We start from the raw sequence: 18,222 nt of genomic DNA on the forward strand, positions 1-18,222 counted from the left end.
ACCTTTTGCCCATTTGAAGTATATCCCAGCGTGTCGGCGAAAGACAATGGCAGTACAGGGAGGAAATGCAGGAACAGGAAGGACAGAGTGGATTTGTCTATAGTTAGCTAAACACAGTCTGTGGTCAGAGGCTCATAATTAAATCATCTGCAGGGAAATGTGATGCACAATTCAGTTGAAGCAGTACTGCAGCATTCATTTTAAAGTGTCTGAGAGTTCTTTTGCAATATTTTCTGTGGTCCAACTAATCAATAATCAAAATAAAAAGAATTGTTCATCGTTGCCACTCAAGTAATTTTGTGAAAGCTGCAGAGCCATGTGAAATAAACCGACAGCTCCTCCAAAGGAACAACACTTAAGTATGCTCATATATGGATGGCTTATCTATTATTTACAAACAAAATCAGTTCACTTAGCCAAAGTAATAATATTAAGAGAAATATTATTGTGCTTTGTATGATGACGCTTTTGACCTTGATATTTCTAAGATGGCTCGTAATCTAGAAATCGTATAAAAACTTAAATGGCAAACTGGTGCGGTCCTACCAGATTAATTACACAGTGAAGAATTCGGTGAGGTATTCATTTGATAATCATTACAATAATATTAATTAATTTAATTGTAGTAGCTTGTCCACATGTTCATTTGAAAGAGTGAATACTAAAGTCCCCTTTCGCCAAATTTAGTTCAAACAATGCAAATATTTTAGATTTATCACACAAAAGCAAAGGTATTTCAAGCTTTTTCATTTTATTCTGTGTAGTTCCACTTAAATGAATCAAAAACAAATTACTTAAAATATTAAATTACTCAAAATATAAAATTACATAAGATCAGATGTTTTCATTTTTTTTTTAAATCAAGAGGCCAAAATCATCATGATCAAAAGGATTAAAATGCTTGGAACCTTTTAGTTTACATGTTGAGTGTACAGTAGAAATCACTGCCAAAACAATCATTTTTCAATGACATTTTAGTATGTTCGGATGTACCGTACCTGTATATCCTCAAACAAACACACAAAGAAAATGGAGAACTTCAGAATTTACTGTAACAGTTTATTTTCTTAAATACCACAGAATATTAGTACAGTCAGTTACACATATTTTTAGAGGCAGAGGATGTTCTGGTCCCTCTCACCCTGCTTCAAAGAGATAAAAGGAAACCTTGGGTGGTGTCAGAGGCTACGGTTACACACACACACACACACACACACACACACACACACACACACACACACACACACACACACACACACACACACACACACACACACACACACACACACACACTCACATGAAGTGCTGGCCATATTCCAGTTGCAATCTTAAAACACATTTAAATTGGCATGCAACTTAGATAATCTGTGACAGACGATCCATTTTGCCGAAAACAAAATGATGATAAATAAAATCTACTCAGCCAGAAATACTTTGAAACTTTCTCGCTGCCAACTTTCATCCCAACATTGTTCGTTGTTTAACACAGCGTCTGGGGTGATTTGGTCCCTTGGATGGTCCGGACCGTGAGCTTATGTTGCAGGTGGGGCTGGTGAGAGGTTTGCAGACATCATTTACCAATTGGAAATCAGTAGCCTGTTAAAAAGGATACAAGTGCAAATTTTGTCTTATGCATGAGAGCGTCAGTCTCCTCACCCAGAAATCCATACCCGCACAATATGAGAGGTTTATTCCAGAGGTTTCTCCAAATTGGAGTGTTGTTGTTTTTTGTTTTTTTTCCTTCTCTTTTTACCCAGGTTATTCCGATTTATCACATTTCGAAGGAATAACACGAAACCAGAACAATCACATTACAGCCTCCATGCATGTAAACATAGCCAGTGTGGTCAGCTACAGTATATACAGTGTTGATCCAGGCAGTGCATGATGAGACCAGGTCAGAAATGCCGGAGTCAACAGTCAGTAAGGTTCATATTTCTGGGGGATAAATCTCAGTAGTAACATGTTTGCAGTCAGGCCACGACAAAAAATGTAAATGAACTAGTCCCGACATTCTGCCTCTAAATTCTTCCTTCAGTAGTACCATCACTGATGCAACAACAGATTCATTGGCACATGAGACACCATCGTGAGCAGAGAGTTATTAATGTGGATCATTCTCAGTGAAGATTATCAAAAAAAATTTTAAAAAAAGTAAGCAACATTTACAGTTAAATCAAGTCTGTGATCGGTTTATAGGAAAAGCCTTCAAAGAAAAACAAAACAAAAGGATCTCTTTAAAGAAACAATACAGCAGTTTGAAATGATGGACTCATACCCATTAATAGTCTGCCTGGGAAGAAGACACTGATAAAACACGGTGAGAGGATGCAGCAACACAGGAATGTGCTGTATTCTGCCAGAGAACAAAAAAATCTGCATTCGCTTCTGAACGCCGTATATGTGACAAGAAAATTGGATACAAACAACTTTCTAGAGAAATACAGCTTATTTACAGGGTAAGAAACGAGTGCAAGGCGAAGCTCTCCAAGACATTCACACACTTAATATCCATAGTATATACCAAAAGACATGCGTAGAGGCACATACATATTCATCATACAAAAACAAAACGTACTAAAAGCAGAAAACCAGTTTGACGAGGCGTCTGCGACTCCAATCTGATCAACCAACAACGAAAACAATGAACACGAAGCATTGACATCATGGGATATGAAAAGGCAAAAGCTGAAGTTCCAGCCCTTTGAATTAAAAAAGATTAACATTGTCGCAAACAACAAAGAGACATCACTAATCTTCCATCCATCTCTTAAACCAATACAGAGTGCCAGCCTCGTTTCAAACTGAATGTTTTCCCTTCCTTTCATAAAGGAGATAAAATATTTGGTTTTCAAATTGGGCTCTCATATTTCCTTGAGTGTTTTCAAATATTACTGCGACACCGTGTTAAGTGTCATGAGGATTTTCGAAAAAAAATAAATAAATCTCCTCTTTGATTTCTGAAAGTCAGGGTCGAAATTTTAAAGGAAAAGGAAAGTCAGAGAGGTTAATTAAAGAAACACCGATTCAAAACCGAACAATTATCATCAAACCCCAAAAAGCAAACAGCCTCCTCGGACTGCAAGTTTAAAAAATAAACGGTTTGATTTAAAAATGCTACAATTTGATTAAGAGAGTAACGATACTGCTGATACCATAGCTTGAGGAACGCGGCCTCTCGACTTATCTGCACACCTGAATAAGAGCCCGTTAAAGATTCCCGGAGACCCTCAGACCATAAAAACCAGAGGAGCAAAGATGCAAGGACTAGTTCCAGTGTTTGAGTACTTGCCTTCATCTCTACAAACAAATATGAGATTCCCTTTTTGTCAGCGTAAATCACAAAAAAAAAAAAAAACAAACACCCTCAGTCACGTTTTTTTAGTTCACTGTAGTTTGGCAGATCACATCAAGAAGAAAGAATCATAAGTCACTGTCACAAACTCATAACTTTCATTGACGACAAACAGTTGAATTATCTTAAAATGGTAACTACTCTCAAATAAATGACCTTTTTGTTTTTGCCCGAATATATCTTGATTCTTATTCCTCTTTCTCGTGGAGGGAGGCGCGTACGCGCTGGCGCACGTAGAAAGCAGTGAGCGCGCTGCAGCAGGCGGTGAAGATGAAGAGTGCAACGGCGTCGTGTGCCAGATCCCCGTGGAGGCGCTCGTAGAAGGGACGGCGCTCCATGAAGTCTGTTCGCAGCGCTTCGATCTGCATGAGGGTGCACACCACCACAAACACGTGGAAGATCTGGTGGCCCTGCCCGATGAAGTCACACTTCCCGGGGAACCAGCTCTCCGGGTGGGGGCAGCAGAAGAAGTAGGCGCTGATTAGGAAAAAGAGCACGTGGTAGAAATGGTACGAAACGATTGGGTCGGAGCAGCCCTCCTGGTAGCAGCTGTAAATGCGATGGACCACGGGGCTTATGTCTAGACAGTAAGCCAAGGCCGAGGGCACCACCTGGAAAAGCTTGAGCACGACCTTGGGCAGCTCCGGACTGGCGTATTTGCCGTAGCAGCACCCGAAGCAAGTGAGCCAGGCCAAGAACGCGGCGGCGGGTAAGAAAAACCCTTGCACTTTAGTGTGCAGCTCTTTCTCTATGGCGTAGTAGTAATGCGCCAGGGCACTCCCGTACTGGTAGACCGCCACCCCGACGTAATCGAGGAAGTAGAAGCTGTAGTAGGAGAGCTCCGACTTGGCGGAGAGGAGATGGGCGAGGGCGCTGAAGGAGAGGTAGGTGAAAGCTGCCAGGAGCACGATGAAGAGCGGCTGAGCGTGCGGGTCTCGCAAGAAGTCCACCGTCTCCGAGATCTCCTGCCACTTCACCAGGATGATGAGCGCGGCCAGCAGGTGGGTCCACACGTTGAGGGTCTCGTTGTGCCTTTGGAAGAGGGTGAGGAAGTAGTAGCGCCAGCTTTGGTCCACCTGTCTGTAGCCGGTGTGGATGTGGCGCTCGCGGAACACCCAGGGAACGTCGGACAGCTTCACAGTGCACGGCAGCGTCGGGAAGGCCGACTCCAGCAGCTGAGGGATCTGTCGCAGCTGCTGCGCATTGATAAACAGGCGGCCGATCTGCTCCATCACCACCGTTGCCATGGCAAACCGGAGACTACAGAGGAGGATGGAGATGGAGAAAATGACCAAACAGTCGATTAGTCAATACCTCGCCTGGCTCGGAGCCACATTTGTGTCAGCATGCATGTATGACAGCCTTTATGGACTGCACAGTTAGTGGTTCTATTGCAGCGCAAAGAAAAGACTTTCCAGGTCAACAATGGGGAAAATAAATATTCTCCGGTTACAGGATTATGAATTGATTTTTTTTTTTTTGTATGGTTTGTTGAGAGAAATGAGTGAATACAGTGTCGCTTTGGGAAGTGAGAACGTGACAACCATCATTATTTCCGCATCTTACAAAATAAAATACGGTCTAAAGATTGACTGATCGTAAAAGATTTTTTGTTATAACACAAACATCACCTTAAAATACAAACAAGTCACTGACTGGATGATTGATGACTTGCCTCTATGAGGTTTATTTTGTTTGATCGCAGCTGTTTATTGTGGCTGGGACTCAAGTTGAGGAGAGTGCGGTTAACGGCCACCGAGAAAATAAAATATTAACCCACAGACCGGCGCCATAAAAGAGACACTCGCACTGAACTGCGAGAGGGAAACCTCTCTATATAAATTCATACGCTCGATTTAAGTTTCATTATCGCAAAAATATAGACGAGATTATCTTTTACCGTTTCCATCTGAGGCCAGTTTTAGAAAGTCAAGTTTTTTTTTGCCTTTTTTTAAACGTAATTATATGCTGTGTTGAAATTGATGCTTCGACTGGAGCTGTAATTCTGCCTCTTTGCTGCCGCAGCTGTTATTTATCCTGGAAATGTGCTGACCGTAAGTGACGGTTAAATGCAGGTGACCGTTTTATTTATTACTCTAGTAGCAGTGTTAAATCAGTGTCAGAGCTCCATCGGTGACGGCTTTAATATAGTCATCACACAGACACTTAACTCCTCAACAACAAACTGAGTTTTAAGCCCCGTGATCAGAGGACGTCCTGTGAACTTTTCCATATTTGACTGTCAACTTTAAAACGGTCAGGGACACACGTCGGTAAATGCTCTATGTAACAGGCTGTAAAAGTAGTGAGAGATTCAGATGCTGGTTTGGCTGTCCATCTGAAACGTGTGTCTGTGCTCGGACTTTTTAGTTTCTCTACAATAATTATCATCTGGAAGATAGTTACTGAACAGAGAATGACGCGACAATGAAGGCCTGAGCTTAAGCTGTATTCATTGTGATAGAGGGAGGCCTTCTCGGTAGTAGTAACTTCCTCCTTCTGATAACTGTATCAGAAGAAGGAAGTTACTTCCTGTATGTGTCCATGAAGACTCTAATTTATCGACATGACGGTATCTTCAATTGTCTTAAGCGGCAGCTGGGCGGGCTTGAGGTTTTAAAAAGCTCTCACCTTTCACCCAAAAGACTCAGAGCTGAGAGATGAAATGACTTCAAAACCTCAAGCGAGCACTGTTGCCTTCTAAGATCTCTCACGTTCCTTGCTCGTCCAGACATTTGCACAGAATTCTAATGTCTTTCGTGTCTGAACCGATGACACACAAACATGATTTTATAATGTTTTTAATAACAAAGACTCGCCAGTTCACAAAAGGTGAAGCTGGAAAAATAAGAAAGAAATAGGTGGTGAACCTATCCAGCAACAACTGACAATACCAAAGATGTTTCAGGACCTCCAATGACAAAGATGAGGGCTTCACTTATGTTTCAGGCATAAATTAAGTTTTGACCTTATTAAAATGCTAAGAAATACACAATACTCCATTAAACAAGTTAAATTAGACCTGTGTAGGTTTGTGGAGCGACAAACTAATGGTGGTTAAAACACCACAAATTCAGTCTGTCGTTGAAAACATTTTGAGAAAATGGCACATCTATAAAATAAATAGTCAAACTCTTAAAGAATTGAAACTGCGGCATTTCGTGGGCTGGTTCACTGCTGGGTGCTGAATTGTAAACCAAGTCATTTTAGTTGCAACCGAATTTTGTTTTGGAGCAGCGATCTCACTTCAATCAACAAACAGAGAAGTTGTGAAGTTATTTGTTTTGTTCATAATAGTTTGTACGTATTGAAATCTGAGAAGTATCACCTGAAAGATCTGACTTAAACTAACAGTCTTGATAACGTCTGTCCACCAGGATGTTATTGCTGTCTTTAACCATTAGTGGAAAAGAAGTTGTCTCTGATGTAATTACGACCCTGTCGCAAATGAAAATGTGATTTTAATTTCTGATAAGATCTAGAAGACATGTTGAGGATCACATTGGAGGCAAATGGGTGAGAGACTTAAAACAAGCTGCTCCTGGTAGATCTCCAGAAAGGAGCTTAAAGTTACAGCATGCGAGGCTGAAGTCATTCATTTTTGTGGGTTTGGTGGTAAGTCACTGAATTTTCCTTCAATCTGACTCTCAGAGGTTTGGCACCTTGCTGTTATTTGTTGAACGTTTCGACCATCTCCATGACATTTGGTAAAAAAAGGGGGGGTATTGCTGGAAAAATGAAATTGGGGTTTAGCTTGTTTGCCTTCTAACTTCAGTGGATCTCTGTGCACAGTTGATCACAGCGATCTTCAGAAACAACATTGACACAGTTGTACCATCACAACTATAGCATACGTTACCGATATGGAGCTTTTTGAAATAGATCAAAAGTCTTTTGTTTCTTTCCTTTGTGTCCGGCACAATCAAACATATTCCGTCATTCAGTTCAGAATGATTTTGCATAAAGATAAAATCAATAACAGACAGTCTATTGTAATTTCTCTATTACACCATGTTTGTTCAAGGAGGGACAGGAAGGAGCCAAAAGGTTAATCCTATCACACAACATTTACATTTCACTGGAAAGAAAAGGTCAGAAATAGGTGAGTTTAACTTCACAAGGTATCACTATACAGTTCCTTTGGTAAATAATATTCTAACGCCTGATAAAACTCTAAGGAAGATATTTGCATATTTACCTGCAGGGTAACATGGTGATCAGTTTGCTTTAAATTGTTTTAGAATGTATTAAAACAAATGCAAACCATTCTTTTAAAAAAAGATGAATCGGTTTCTGTGCGTGGGGACACTAACATCTCCATATGATCAAATAAAATAGAAGCCATGCAGCCCACCATGCTGATGTGGCCTGGGCAGGATGAACGCCCTCTGCATGGGAAGCTGCATGTTCACATCATATTCTGAGACCAGATCTGTTCGCGGCAGGTCTTTTCTGGTAACTTCGCTTCGTTGGACGTGTTTTTCTGTCATTTTGGCCGAGGTGTGAAGACGACACGGCCGAGGCTGCAGCCCGGGAGAGGGGCAGGTTGTGTGGGATGAACACGGGCCGGGGATCAGGAGGAAAGGCGTGGAGTGATGAATGGGAGATTACGTAACATAACCCCATCCGCCGTCCACACCCTCGGCTTTCAACAGGGGTTGCAATCCGTTAAAATATTAATGGGGGAGAAAAAAATTCTCGACGATAAGCCGAGAAGCCTGCGTGTGAATTATGGATCTTTAACTACGGGCCTATAACGGGCCTGTTGCAGCGAATTCCCACGAGCGGCTCTGCACCTGATCGGCGTGTCCGTGTGAATTTGACGTCCAGTGACCAACCTAGATTTGCATTCAGCCTTTCACCGAGCTGCAGACGGCTCCGATCGTCCGTGACCGTCACATCCCTCGGCTGTGTGCCGTTCGTGATGAACATTGTGAAGAAATGCCGCTACACGACGATAAGAATGACTCGGTTACGCGCTCAGGGCGCATCTCACGGTATGCCGCTTCAAACGTGCTCGTGACAAAATGCCACATACAAAAAAATTAAATAAAAAAAAAATGATGCAGAAAATGAATCAAGAAAAAGAAACATACGTGTCGACGATTAGAATCAATCCAGAGTCTTGAGTGTGGCGGGAGATGGATGGATTTGCGCCGCGCAGAGCGTGGAGAACATTGTTTGAAGAGGTGGGAGAGGATGACTGAGTCGCGAGCAGCGCCTGGCGGCTCTCACGGCGCAACCGCCGGTAGCGAGCGGAGCGGTGTGACGGGCGGGGGTCTCGACCAATCAGAGAGCACGCCGCTACCGCTTCCGTGGTCGCGTGCACTGGTTTAACCAATAAGAGCTGCCAACTGGGCCAGTCGACCCGCCCACATTCACCAAGCTTAATTCTTCCAGTTTTATGAGCTCGGTCCACCGTCGTTGACCTCATATTTACCGAAACTAAACTGTTTCTTATGTCTTCCTTGAGTAAACACCAGCTTCAACCGTCGATATCCCAATAATCCTCAATAAATCCCTCATTCTGGTTCATTCCTTGAGTCAGCTCCACGATGTAGAGATTGGCTTTTAATTAATAAATGGTATACACATTTTTTTAATCTCTAAATTCTTAGTATGAGTAATTTTATGACACGTTTCGCTTTACAACTCAATTATTTCATGTTATAACTTTTTTTTGAATAAGTTTGACTGGTACTTTCAAGTTTTTACTCCAGTGTTATTTGACTTGAAGACCTGCATTTTGAACTCACTCTGAATTGCCTGACTTCCAAATCCTTCATTCAAGTAAAACATTTTAGTGATAATTCTCACGTCATGTATTACTGGTTAGGTAGCCTTTTTATATTTATCATCCTGTCACTTTGGCTGTGCACACATGTCAGTGTCACATCTTTAACCATGAAGGATTTAGTTTCTCCTGAATATTGGGAATCAAACACGTCTTCACCATGTGGAAAGTTAATTGGACAATGAACTCACCATTTGGAATTTCAGACTGTACTCAGCACTGTGATCAAGCAAGACTATGGAGTGTGACATCTGCATTGTTAACATGAACAATATTCCTATATGACTGTTTTGGCCTACGTTCCATTTTATAGCGATAATTCCAATGGAAATTCTTATCAGAACAGGCCCTTTTCCAGCACAGTTAGTGTGGCCACATCGGTTTTGTGGCCTGCGTCTCTTCCCAGTCTAGCGTTCAGTTACAATAATCTCTTTGTTTGTCTCAGTGTTTCTGAGAGATCTGCATTGTTTCTCGATTCACACCAGCCCTCTCAATGTATGTCCCTCACAGTGATGAATTCAGGGCATGCCTACGACAACAATGGATATGTGTTTGTCTTCTGGATGTTTATCCACTCCGGAGAGATTTGTGACTTAACCTGAACAATGTCAGATTTGGGGAAAGTGAGCTGAAAATTCAGGCGGCATTAATCTCTGATAGCAGAAAAAGAGTTTGTTTCAAAACTCTGAACGATGGTGGGAAAATATCCTTCAAGTTGAACCATGTACCTTTTGTGCCTCTTGTGAGGTCAGACAGCCAAGGACCACGGTGGGCACAATGTGTTCATGTGTTGGCTTTTCTTCTGTGCACATGACAAAGAGGTATTGTGCAGCAGTATTATGCATGTGTGTGTGTGTTTAGCAGTACTGACTCCCAGTTTGGAACACACACGATTCTAGTGTAAGCATACACCCATCTTCTACACTGTACACAGGAACATGCAGTCTCCACAAAGAAAAAATACCCAAGCCTCAAAAGGCCTGAAAAAGTTGAAAACAGCCTAAACAGGTGTGAAATGTATAGCCACACGTATGTTTATGTCGCATGAATCTGTTTCAGATCACATTTCTCAGGAAGAGTACGATTTCTACCGTCGTTTGTTGGATTTTAAGATTGTATCTGTGTGGATTATTTATGTAGAACGAGGAAAAAGGTCAAACTGTGAATGAGACATGTGGTGTTATATGTTGGTTTGTGAGTTTTAAGTAGCCTATTTTAGATCTGTGCAGTATGAAACTGTTATTATCTAAAGTGAGTGTGCAGTAAAATGTGGTCTACTCTTCCAACACAAAAAGAGACAATGTCTCTTTGCACCTAATTGACAGCAGAAGTAAAAACTGCAACCTACAATTCATGAAGTGTAGTAAACGATACCATAATAAACCAAAAAGGAAAACTCTGAAAGGTGAAGAAGAGATCTGTTCACCCGTGACTGAAAGAAAAAGAAAATCATCAAACTGATCACAACTTTTCTCTCATCTCAATCTAAATAAATTCCACTGAGCACATTTCCAGTTTGTATCCTGGGATCCAGACTGACCAAGCTTGTGCGAGGTGCCAGCAGGTGTAAACAAACAAATAAATGCTGACATGAAATCCCACTACTTACCCAAAACAAATGATCGGGTAGTATGCAGGTACCTCCTCATGTCTGTCTGACTCCGCTCATCAGTGACAATGAGCTGTATTCTTTCAAACTACACCGGACAGAATTACATCAGCTATAAACACCAAAATCCTTTGTTTAATTTTGTTATTTGTCACATTCAAAAGGTTTGTTGGTTATGTCTCCTGAATCGTATGTCCAAAATTAAACAGCTGAACTTTTGAAAGAAAAGTAACACAGGCATTATTTATTCATTATGATATGTTCATGTTGGCTGGAGTAGATCTGATGTAATCCAAACAAAGAAAGCATATCCTCTAATGATAACATCTACTGGTGTTTGAATCCTGGTTGCAGCAAGAAGGACATAAAAATGAACAAGGTCTCTGGTACAAGTTGCAATGGCTTGCATTGGTGACCCTGTAAATGACGGTTTGACAAAGACAAGGAGGCTGCATGTTTCATTCAAAACTTGTACGTGCAAAAGAAATCTTCAACAAGTGTGAGTGATCAGTGTTAATTAGTGTGAATAAATGTAAGGGGTTGTGTCCGCCAGCCTTTAACTTCAATCATCAGGTGAACATTAGGGATCTGAATGAATGTCTACAGTCTTTCTTAGAGACAAGGCCATGTTTTTAACCGTAGCTTCAAAACTCACCTCTTCAGTCTAGATTTCATGTTGGGTATCGTAACCAATAACATTACCATTATGAATTAACGCACATCGGCCTCAGCCCATTTTAATCCCAATTTTAATGCTTTTAGTCAAACAAATGCACTCTCTCACTGATGTATATAAAACACACACGCGGATGAGCAGTTTTTGATCACCTCTTCACTTAAAAACATGTGTTGAACTGTGTGAGGAACTCAGACTATCCAGAAAAGAGCCCCTGCATGTATAGAAAGAACATCCAGACTCAGCAGACAAACCCTCATGCTCATGTTCTTGCTATGGAAAGTGCAAACAAATACGTGTGCATGTATTATAGACACATTATTACTGTTTTTGATTTAGCTTTATAATAGTCATACTAGTTTACCATTTTATTTGGTTTGTTATTCAACAACTTACAGTGTGCATTGGGTTTTACAATTTATTCTATTGGTGTGTGTGTGTGTGTGTGTGTGTGTGTGTGTGTGTGTGTGTGTGTGTGTGTGTGTGTGTGTGTGTGTGTGTGTGTGTGTGTGTGTAACAAAATACTAACACAGAATTCTGAACAAATTTAACGCCCAATAAAAACAAATAATCGATTTTTCAACTATCATTTATCGGTACCGTAACTTGAGCAGGTTTTTTCAGGGTTTCCCACAGGAGTTGAATTTCAACATTTCCAAACATCATATTACACACCTTTACACTCTTAAAAATGATTTGGTAACGAGTTCATTGGCAGATGTTCATGTTTCCCTTACTACAATGTGAAGTTGAATCTTAAAGACGTGAAGGCGTAATACAGACACAATATAGGTAAACAAAGAATAATTATTGTTAGTGGAATGGTCCTAGAGTCAAGACAAGGTATTTAAGGTCAATTCAAGCACAATTCATCTAAAACTCAGCAGTGAGGCTGCAGTTATGTGAAAAGTGAGATCATACTTCTTATTCAAATCTTTCCTTGGCCATTAAGTTGAACTGTTACTAAACAATAACTTGTTGAAATTCTAATTGTTGTAGGACCAGTTGAGAGTTACTGAGTGAAAACTGTCTCTATCAGTGAAATCTAAGCAAAAGTGTGCAAGTCACACAAAGAATGCACAAGAATCCAGACATTATTGCAGGTAATATACACGCACGCCTCACCTTAAAACTCAAGCTCCAGTCTTCAACAAAAAGACAACAGCGTAGCAACTCAAACTGAAAGATTTCTGCAGGATGACGAGTCAACTGCGTGATGAAGAAGACACTGCGCAGGTTGGACGAGGATGAAGTTTCTTTGGAGGATGGTCATGAATCTGAGCCAACTTCAACACATTCGACAAGGACTCACAAACCCAGATGTGTCCTTACATATGATGAACTGGCAAAACCCTAATGCCGCATTATTTCAGGAAACAGAGATTTTGAAAAAAAGTTGTAGTTCAAATTTCCACAACACTACAGTCAAATTGAGAAGTCACATTTGTAGTTCACTTTGAGAAATCATTTGTTGAGACAAAAGAGAAACTCTCCATAAGATCAGCAAGTCTATTTGCAGAGGTAACTGTGTTATAGTGTAACTGAGTGGCACCGAAAGCTGCTGTAAGTAGAAGGACCATATGATAAAGCCTGTGTAATATCAAATGTACATTAAGTAGGTTGGAATGGTAGACGATGCCAAACGTGACTTCATGGACTTTGAAGGCCTCCCAATGTTCCAGTAGATTAAAACAATATAAACAGAGAGGAAAAAGAAACAGTGATTCATCAGTGTTGAGGACCTGTAACTGTTCAAACAGGGGTCGTCTACAGAGGTTGGAAATGTTTTGTTCACGTTAACTCAGGTCAACACTTGTACGCCTGGTCAACATCCTGAATTAATACATAATTTGATTAAATCATTCCCTATTGATTCATATTCATGTAATTCTATTTGTTAGAAACAGAAGTTGCTGTAGTTCTTTCGCTTGAAGAGGAACTCAGGGAAAAACTGATGTTGAAAAAACCCAAAATATGCACTTGTATTGAATTTGGGATGTTTTTTTTTTTTATTAATAGTTGATAAAGAGTGCACCAAACAGAAATGCCAGACTAAATCTAACAACCTTTTAACAGTGTAATATGAACTATATGGAATTATATTTGTGTCAATCCTGAGCGAGCAGTTCTCTTGTGGTGTTCTCGTGTCGACAGGTTTTTAATCGAAGCAAAACCTGCAGGACAGCTGAGATCTGCCAGAGTAAATACACAAAACCAAATGAAAAACACTGATACTGTGCATGGATGTCAGGGTTTTAAAACTGACCGTGGCATGGCTCACTGCCTAAATCCATGGTGTATGTAGATAGGTTTCTTTTTTTTTTTTTGAAGAATAGAATAGATTTTTGTTTGGGGAGATTAAGCTTTTCTTTGCATAACTTCCCCCCCACTGTGCTCAAAATTGTACAGTGCGGTCAGGATTGTGGCACAAATACGATTCCATGGAACTAACAATACAAACGAACGGTTATAAAAATAATATAGCTTATCTTTGGAAATGTAAAGATTGTTTACAACAGCAAGAACCAATTAAACGCCCTGTTCTGTCATCGAGTCCCTGTTCTTCTTCACTTCTTCAAGCTTCTTGTCCTGTGAATGTTTCAGAAAAGAAGAATTAGAACACCGCTTACATTGTTTTCTAAATTCAATATTAAACTTGACATTAGAGTTTCACCTTCTCCTTGAACTTTTCAGAGAGCGCCGCCATCCGGGCACTGCGGTTCTCCTTGTTGGCCTCCATCTTCTGAGCGAGTTTCTCTTGAGTCAACTTGCTGAAGTTGTTGTTTTCCTCCACGGCCTTCTGGATAACTTCCTTCTTGTACTCTCGTTTCTCAGCCAGTTGCTTCAGGAATTCGGACTGCTGGCTCTGACAGAGACAAATTGAACTTTAGCTTCAAGTTTACAGAAGACACTGAATCAATATAGGATTGTTTGCGCACATCCCTCAGCATCGCGTCGCTTTGTCTACATACCTTGCGCCGCTCTTCTGCAGCTTCTAGTTTACATTTGATCTCGTCCAGCGACATTTCCTTCTTCCTGATTGGGGAGAATGGATGCTCTACCTTAGCATCTGGTGTTGGAGGGCTTAGGATCACCTCAAACGCTTGACCTGATGCTCGCTTATTCAGCACCTTCACTTCCATATCTGCAAAAGATAATATCAGTTAATGGTAATTCACATGTTTGCAACTTGTGGTAAACCCCTGGAGCTTTATTTTTAATTTAATTAACCCGTAGGAAAGGTTCTTAATCGGTGCAATGTGATCTGGGTGACAGTGCTCAGACTGTCACCCCCGCAACCCGGAAACGGATAAGCGGGAGAAAATGGATGGATGGATGGATGTGTTAGATCATAATTCAATATGTTTTCATTGCCACAATGCTGGTTTAGCCGTACGTTAATATCGAGAAAAACTACAGACCAAGAAGTGTTGAAACAGCTAAACCATTATAAACTGTACAAAGATACCAGTGGTTTTTATATTAAAGTTATTACATTTTAAAATTTGACATAAAATGTAACTTCAGTATTCATCCATTTTCTATAACGCTTAATCCTGTGGGGGGGGGGGGGGGGGTCAAGCTAGAGCCAATCCTAGCTGAATATATATTACTTTACTGCTTCCAGTACGATTCATTGTCTACCGGGGATAAAGAAGGTTAAGCCTGCCAGCGTTTCAGGGGTCACTGCCTTGTCAAAAAGGTCAGATGAGAACAATAATCAGTGCTGAGTGAAGAACCAGAAAACAAGATGTGGCAAAGACATAATTAGCTTACGTGCAACCGTTGATCCATCAACTTTACTGGACGAAATGATATCAAACTCTGGCTTAATGACACATTTGGGTCTGGTTTCAGAGATGTAAAAGCTACACCTACCCATCAGATTGTCCATATCAGCAGAGATCTTGCTTTGGATGTGACTGCGAGGACAAAAGGGGAAAAGAAAATCAATATTGAAATATTCTTGTTTTATTTTTACACACTTTTGAGCACGTTTTAGAAACAACTGCTGCCATGCTTTCCCCAGATCTTTCAATAAAAACAACAATGTTTTCTAACAAACTCCTCATGTTGATTACTTGAAGGCTTGGTCACACATGTAGATGCAATGCTTGTTTAAATCAGAAATACCCCGTGGCCCTGTGCAGTGACAGTTGAAGTTATATAATCTGGTAAACTAGTCAGACGTGCTGCTGACACCTGGAAACTGCACATTTCTGCTCCACACGGCCATGCAGGAGGATGGGGGAGGGGAACAATAAAAACTCACAAACACCAAACTGAGGTACAAAACTTATTATACATAGAAGCAATCAAATCCTACACAGGTTCAAGAAGAAGGAAAAAACAAGGAGCTGACAAAATAACCGAAGTTAGTTAGTTAAACCTAATAAATAGCATGGATTTATTTATCTAATTAAAAATAATAAAATATTATTTGACAGATGCTGAAAGAAAAGCATATTAGCAGAAGTTTGGAAACTATTTTCATAACTTTTGAGTTCATTTTCATGCACAGAAACGTGTTTGTTGAACCGCAGCCACGACAATGAACTCCATTAATTACTGACTGGAAGTGACTCCGGAGATGGAGGAGTCCACTCGAGAAGCGGCCCCGGCCGCCTTGAACCCACTCAGAAGGCCGTCTGCAAGCTCTGAAAGCCGGGTTTGAACATGAGCATGAGGCCTTTGTTCTCACCGTCAAGTGCTTCAGCTCGGGGTGCGCACCACAGGTCGGCCACCTTCTTCTTCCTCTCCTCCGTTCTCTAACCGCCAACAGCATCTGCACCTCGCGCAAAAAGCCTCCAAACCCCGCGCGTCACGGAAGAGCGGCACCCCGATTGGTCCAACCCCACCAATCGGAGCCGCGGAAACACTGAGCGCGCGCCAGGAAGACAAGGCCAGGCATGTGGGCATATACAGTGTGTTGTGAATACAGTCAGTGCTTTGCAATACCAAGGAGTAATGGTGTGGAACATTAAACAGAGAGTAGCACTGAAAAGAAAGTAGCATTGACGATTGGATGTTGAATACACTGAATAGAGCTATGCAGTTTACAGACTGGAGCTTGTTTTTGAGATCTGTAAGACTCAATACTGTAATACTGAATAGCAGCACTGAGAGATGAATGTGAACTAATGCAAAATGGCCATGTTTTGACAGCTTAGTGCAGTCCATTATTGCCTGTTATTTGAGGGGTTTGTTTTGCACTTTTTTCAGATTAATGTTTACAAATTTGCAACATACTGCTTATTACAGTTCTTCTGTGGTATTTCTCTTGCAGTTTACCTGAACAAACTTTACATGCAGTTTTTTTAGCACTATACTTGCAAATGAATGTTGGAGTTATGTGCTTTTGCCAAAAAATTAAGATGTAAATGAAAAAAAATCTATTTTCAATGAAGCTTTATTTGATGAAATACCTTTATTTTGTTATGTCACGTCTCCTTAGTCAGAGCCACTGAAGTTTGACTGATATCATCTGTAGTAATTAATAATAAAATAAAATGTATTTGAAAATTTATAAAAATGGAATTGTCTGTTTTTGCAAATGAACTATTCATATATAAACTACTGCATTTTTGATGGCCTAAATGTGCGCAAACCTTTGTGAAACTGTGCAACTCCATCAGAAATGGTGAACCATTTTAAATATTATGGTCATTGCGCAAGTGGCAAAATGGCTCCATAGCCCCTGCTATATTGTCTTCACATTCCTAACATTTGCTACACACAACAAAGCAAGTGGTCATGCTCGAGCTTACAGTGCCCTGGGAGGAGAGGATCGAAAAGGCGCATGAGAGAAAAGTACTAAGTACACCAAGCTGGTGGAGGAGTGCCGCAGGCGGGGGTGGCGTGCCATGTATTTGCCGATCAAAGGGGTAAGTTCTAGAGGCCTGAAATCTGGCTTTACTGATGAAAAAGTATCAAAATCTAACTATAATCTAAGTACGTGGCCAGGGCACTCAATGTCTGATGGTTTACCATGTAACAGGAGGTGATGTATAACTCTGCTCTACATGCTGAGATCTGCCTGGTACGAAGAAGTTCAAGGAATTATATTCTGGCATACCATGGCCCCACACTTTGTGATATCATCCTGGAGAATGGTGGCGATAAGAAGCACGTCAGGACATACAGAAATGTCTCAGAATACCAGAAGATTTAATCTGGACAATGATGAACCATCCGAGGTAGAGGTGATTCAGTCAGACATATTACAAAAGAATGGGGAAATTCCTCTTTAAAACATTCCCCAATTTACACAATTCAACTTTTAAAACACTCCACTTTTTAAACTTTTTTTTAAAACTTCTGTAAGTTTCTTCATATCTTTTAAACTTTTTAAAATACTTTTTAAAATAATAAGTTATTTTTAACATTGAAGTGAATGGGAAGACGCTTCAACTTCCCTTTAAACTCTTTCAACTTTGAACCACTACAGGTTCCATACTTTCAGCTTGAGAAACTTTCAGCTTAACTTTTAAAACGTTGCCACATCTGTGCACTATTCAGGTGACATTCCTAGAAGGAGTCCCACAAGTAGCAAGGATCCGTTCAACACAGCTTGCAGCTTTAATTTTATCTTGTAGGTTAACGCTGATGCTTCTTTTACTGTCTCTCTGAACAGTTTCTGCAAATGACAGCTAAAATAAACAAGGAATTCATTCATATCCCAAATGAATATTTAACGTTAAAGGTTATTAAACTACCAATGGATATATTTATGAATTTCCTCGAATCATTTCCATTTCCTAAAATCATTTGAGTCTGAAAACAAACTT

At 40.6% G+C, this 18,222-nt stretch overlaps 2 protein-coding genes across 3 annotated transcripts; both read right to left on the reverse strand.

Moving 5' to 3' along the window:
* Positions 1–1,048: 1,048 nt before the first annotated feature.
* Positions 1,049–8,582, reverse strand: paqr7b (progestin and adipoQ receptor family member VII, b). The gene is made up of 2 exons (XM_080470678.1): positions 8,452–8,582; positions 1,049–4,615 (listed from the first exon to the last, which is right to left on the reverse strand). The coding sequence occupies exon 2, from the start codon at positions 4,600–4,602 to the stop codon at positions 3,544–3,546; it is 1,059 nt and encodes a 352-aa protein (XP_080326804.1). The 5' UTR covers positions 4,603–4,615; positions 8,452–8,582; the 3' UTR covers positions 1,049–3,543.
* A 5,145-nt stretch (positions 8,583–13,727) lies between these two features.
* Positions 13,728–16,251, reverse strand: stmn1b (stathmin 1b). 2 transcript variants are annotated; one of them, XM_080472316.1, is made up of 5 exons: positions 16,137–16,251; positions 15,314–15,357; positions 14,407–14,579; positions 14,109–14,300; positions 13,728–14,023 (listed from the first exon to the last, which is right to left on the reverse strand). In XM_080472316.1, exons 2-5 carry the CDS (start codon positions 15,327–15,329, stop codon positions 13,964–13,966), a joined length of 441 nt encoding a protein of 146 aa, XP_080328442.1. In that variant the 5' UTR covers positions 15,330–15,357; positions 16,137–16,251; the 3' UTR covers positions 13,728–13,963. The 2 variants fall into 2 exon arrangements, with proteins under 2 accessions (XP_080328442.1, XP_080328443.1); XM_080472317.1 differs by having other exon boundaries at positions 16,009–16,212.
* Positions 16,252–18,222: the final 1,971 nt, after the last annotated feature.

The sequence above is a fragment of the Lipophrys pholis genome (genome assembly GCF_963383615.2).
Source record: "Lipophrys pholis genome assembly, chromosome: 9".
Taxonomy (NCBI): Eukaryota; Metazoa; Chordata; class Actinopteri; order Blenniiformes; family Blenniidae; genus Lipophrys; species Lipophrys pholis.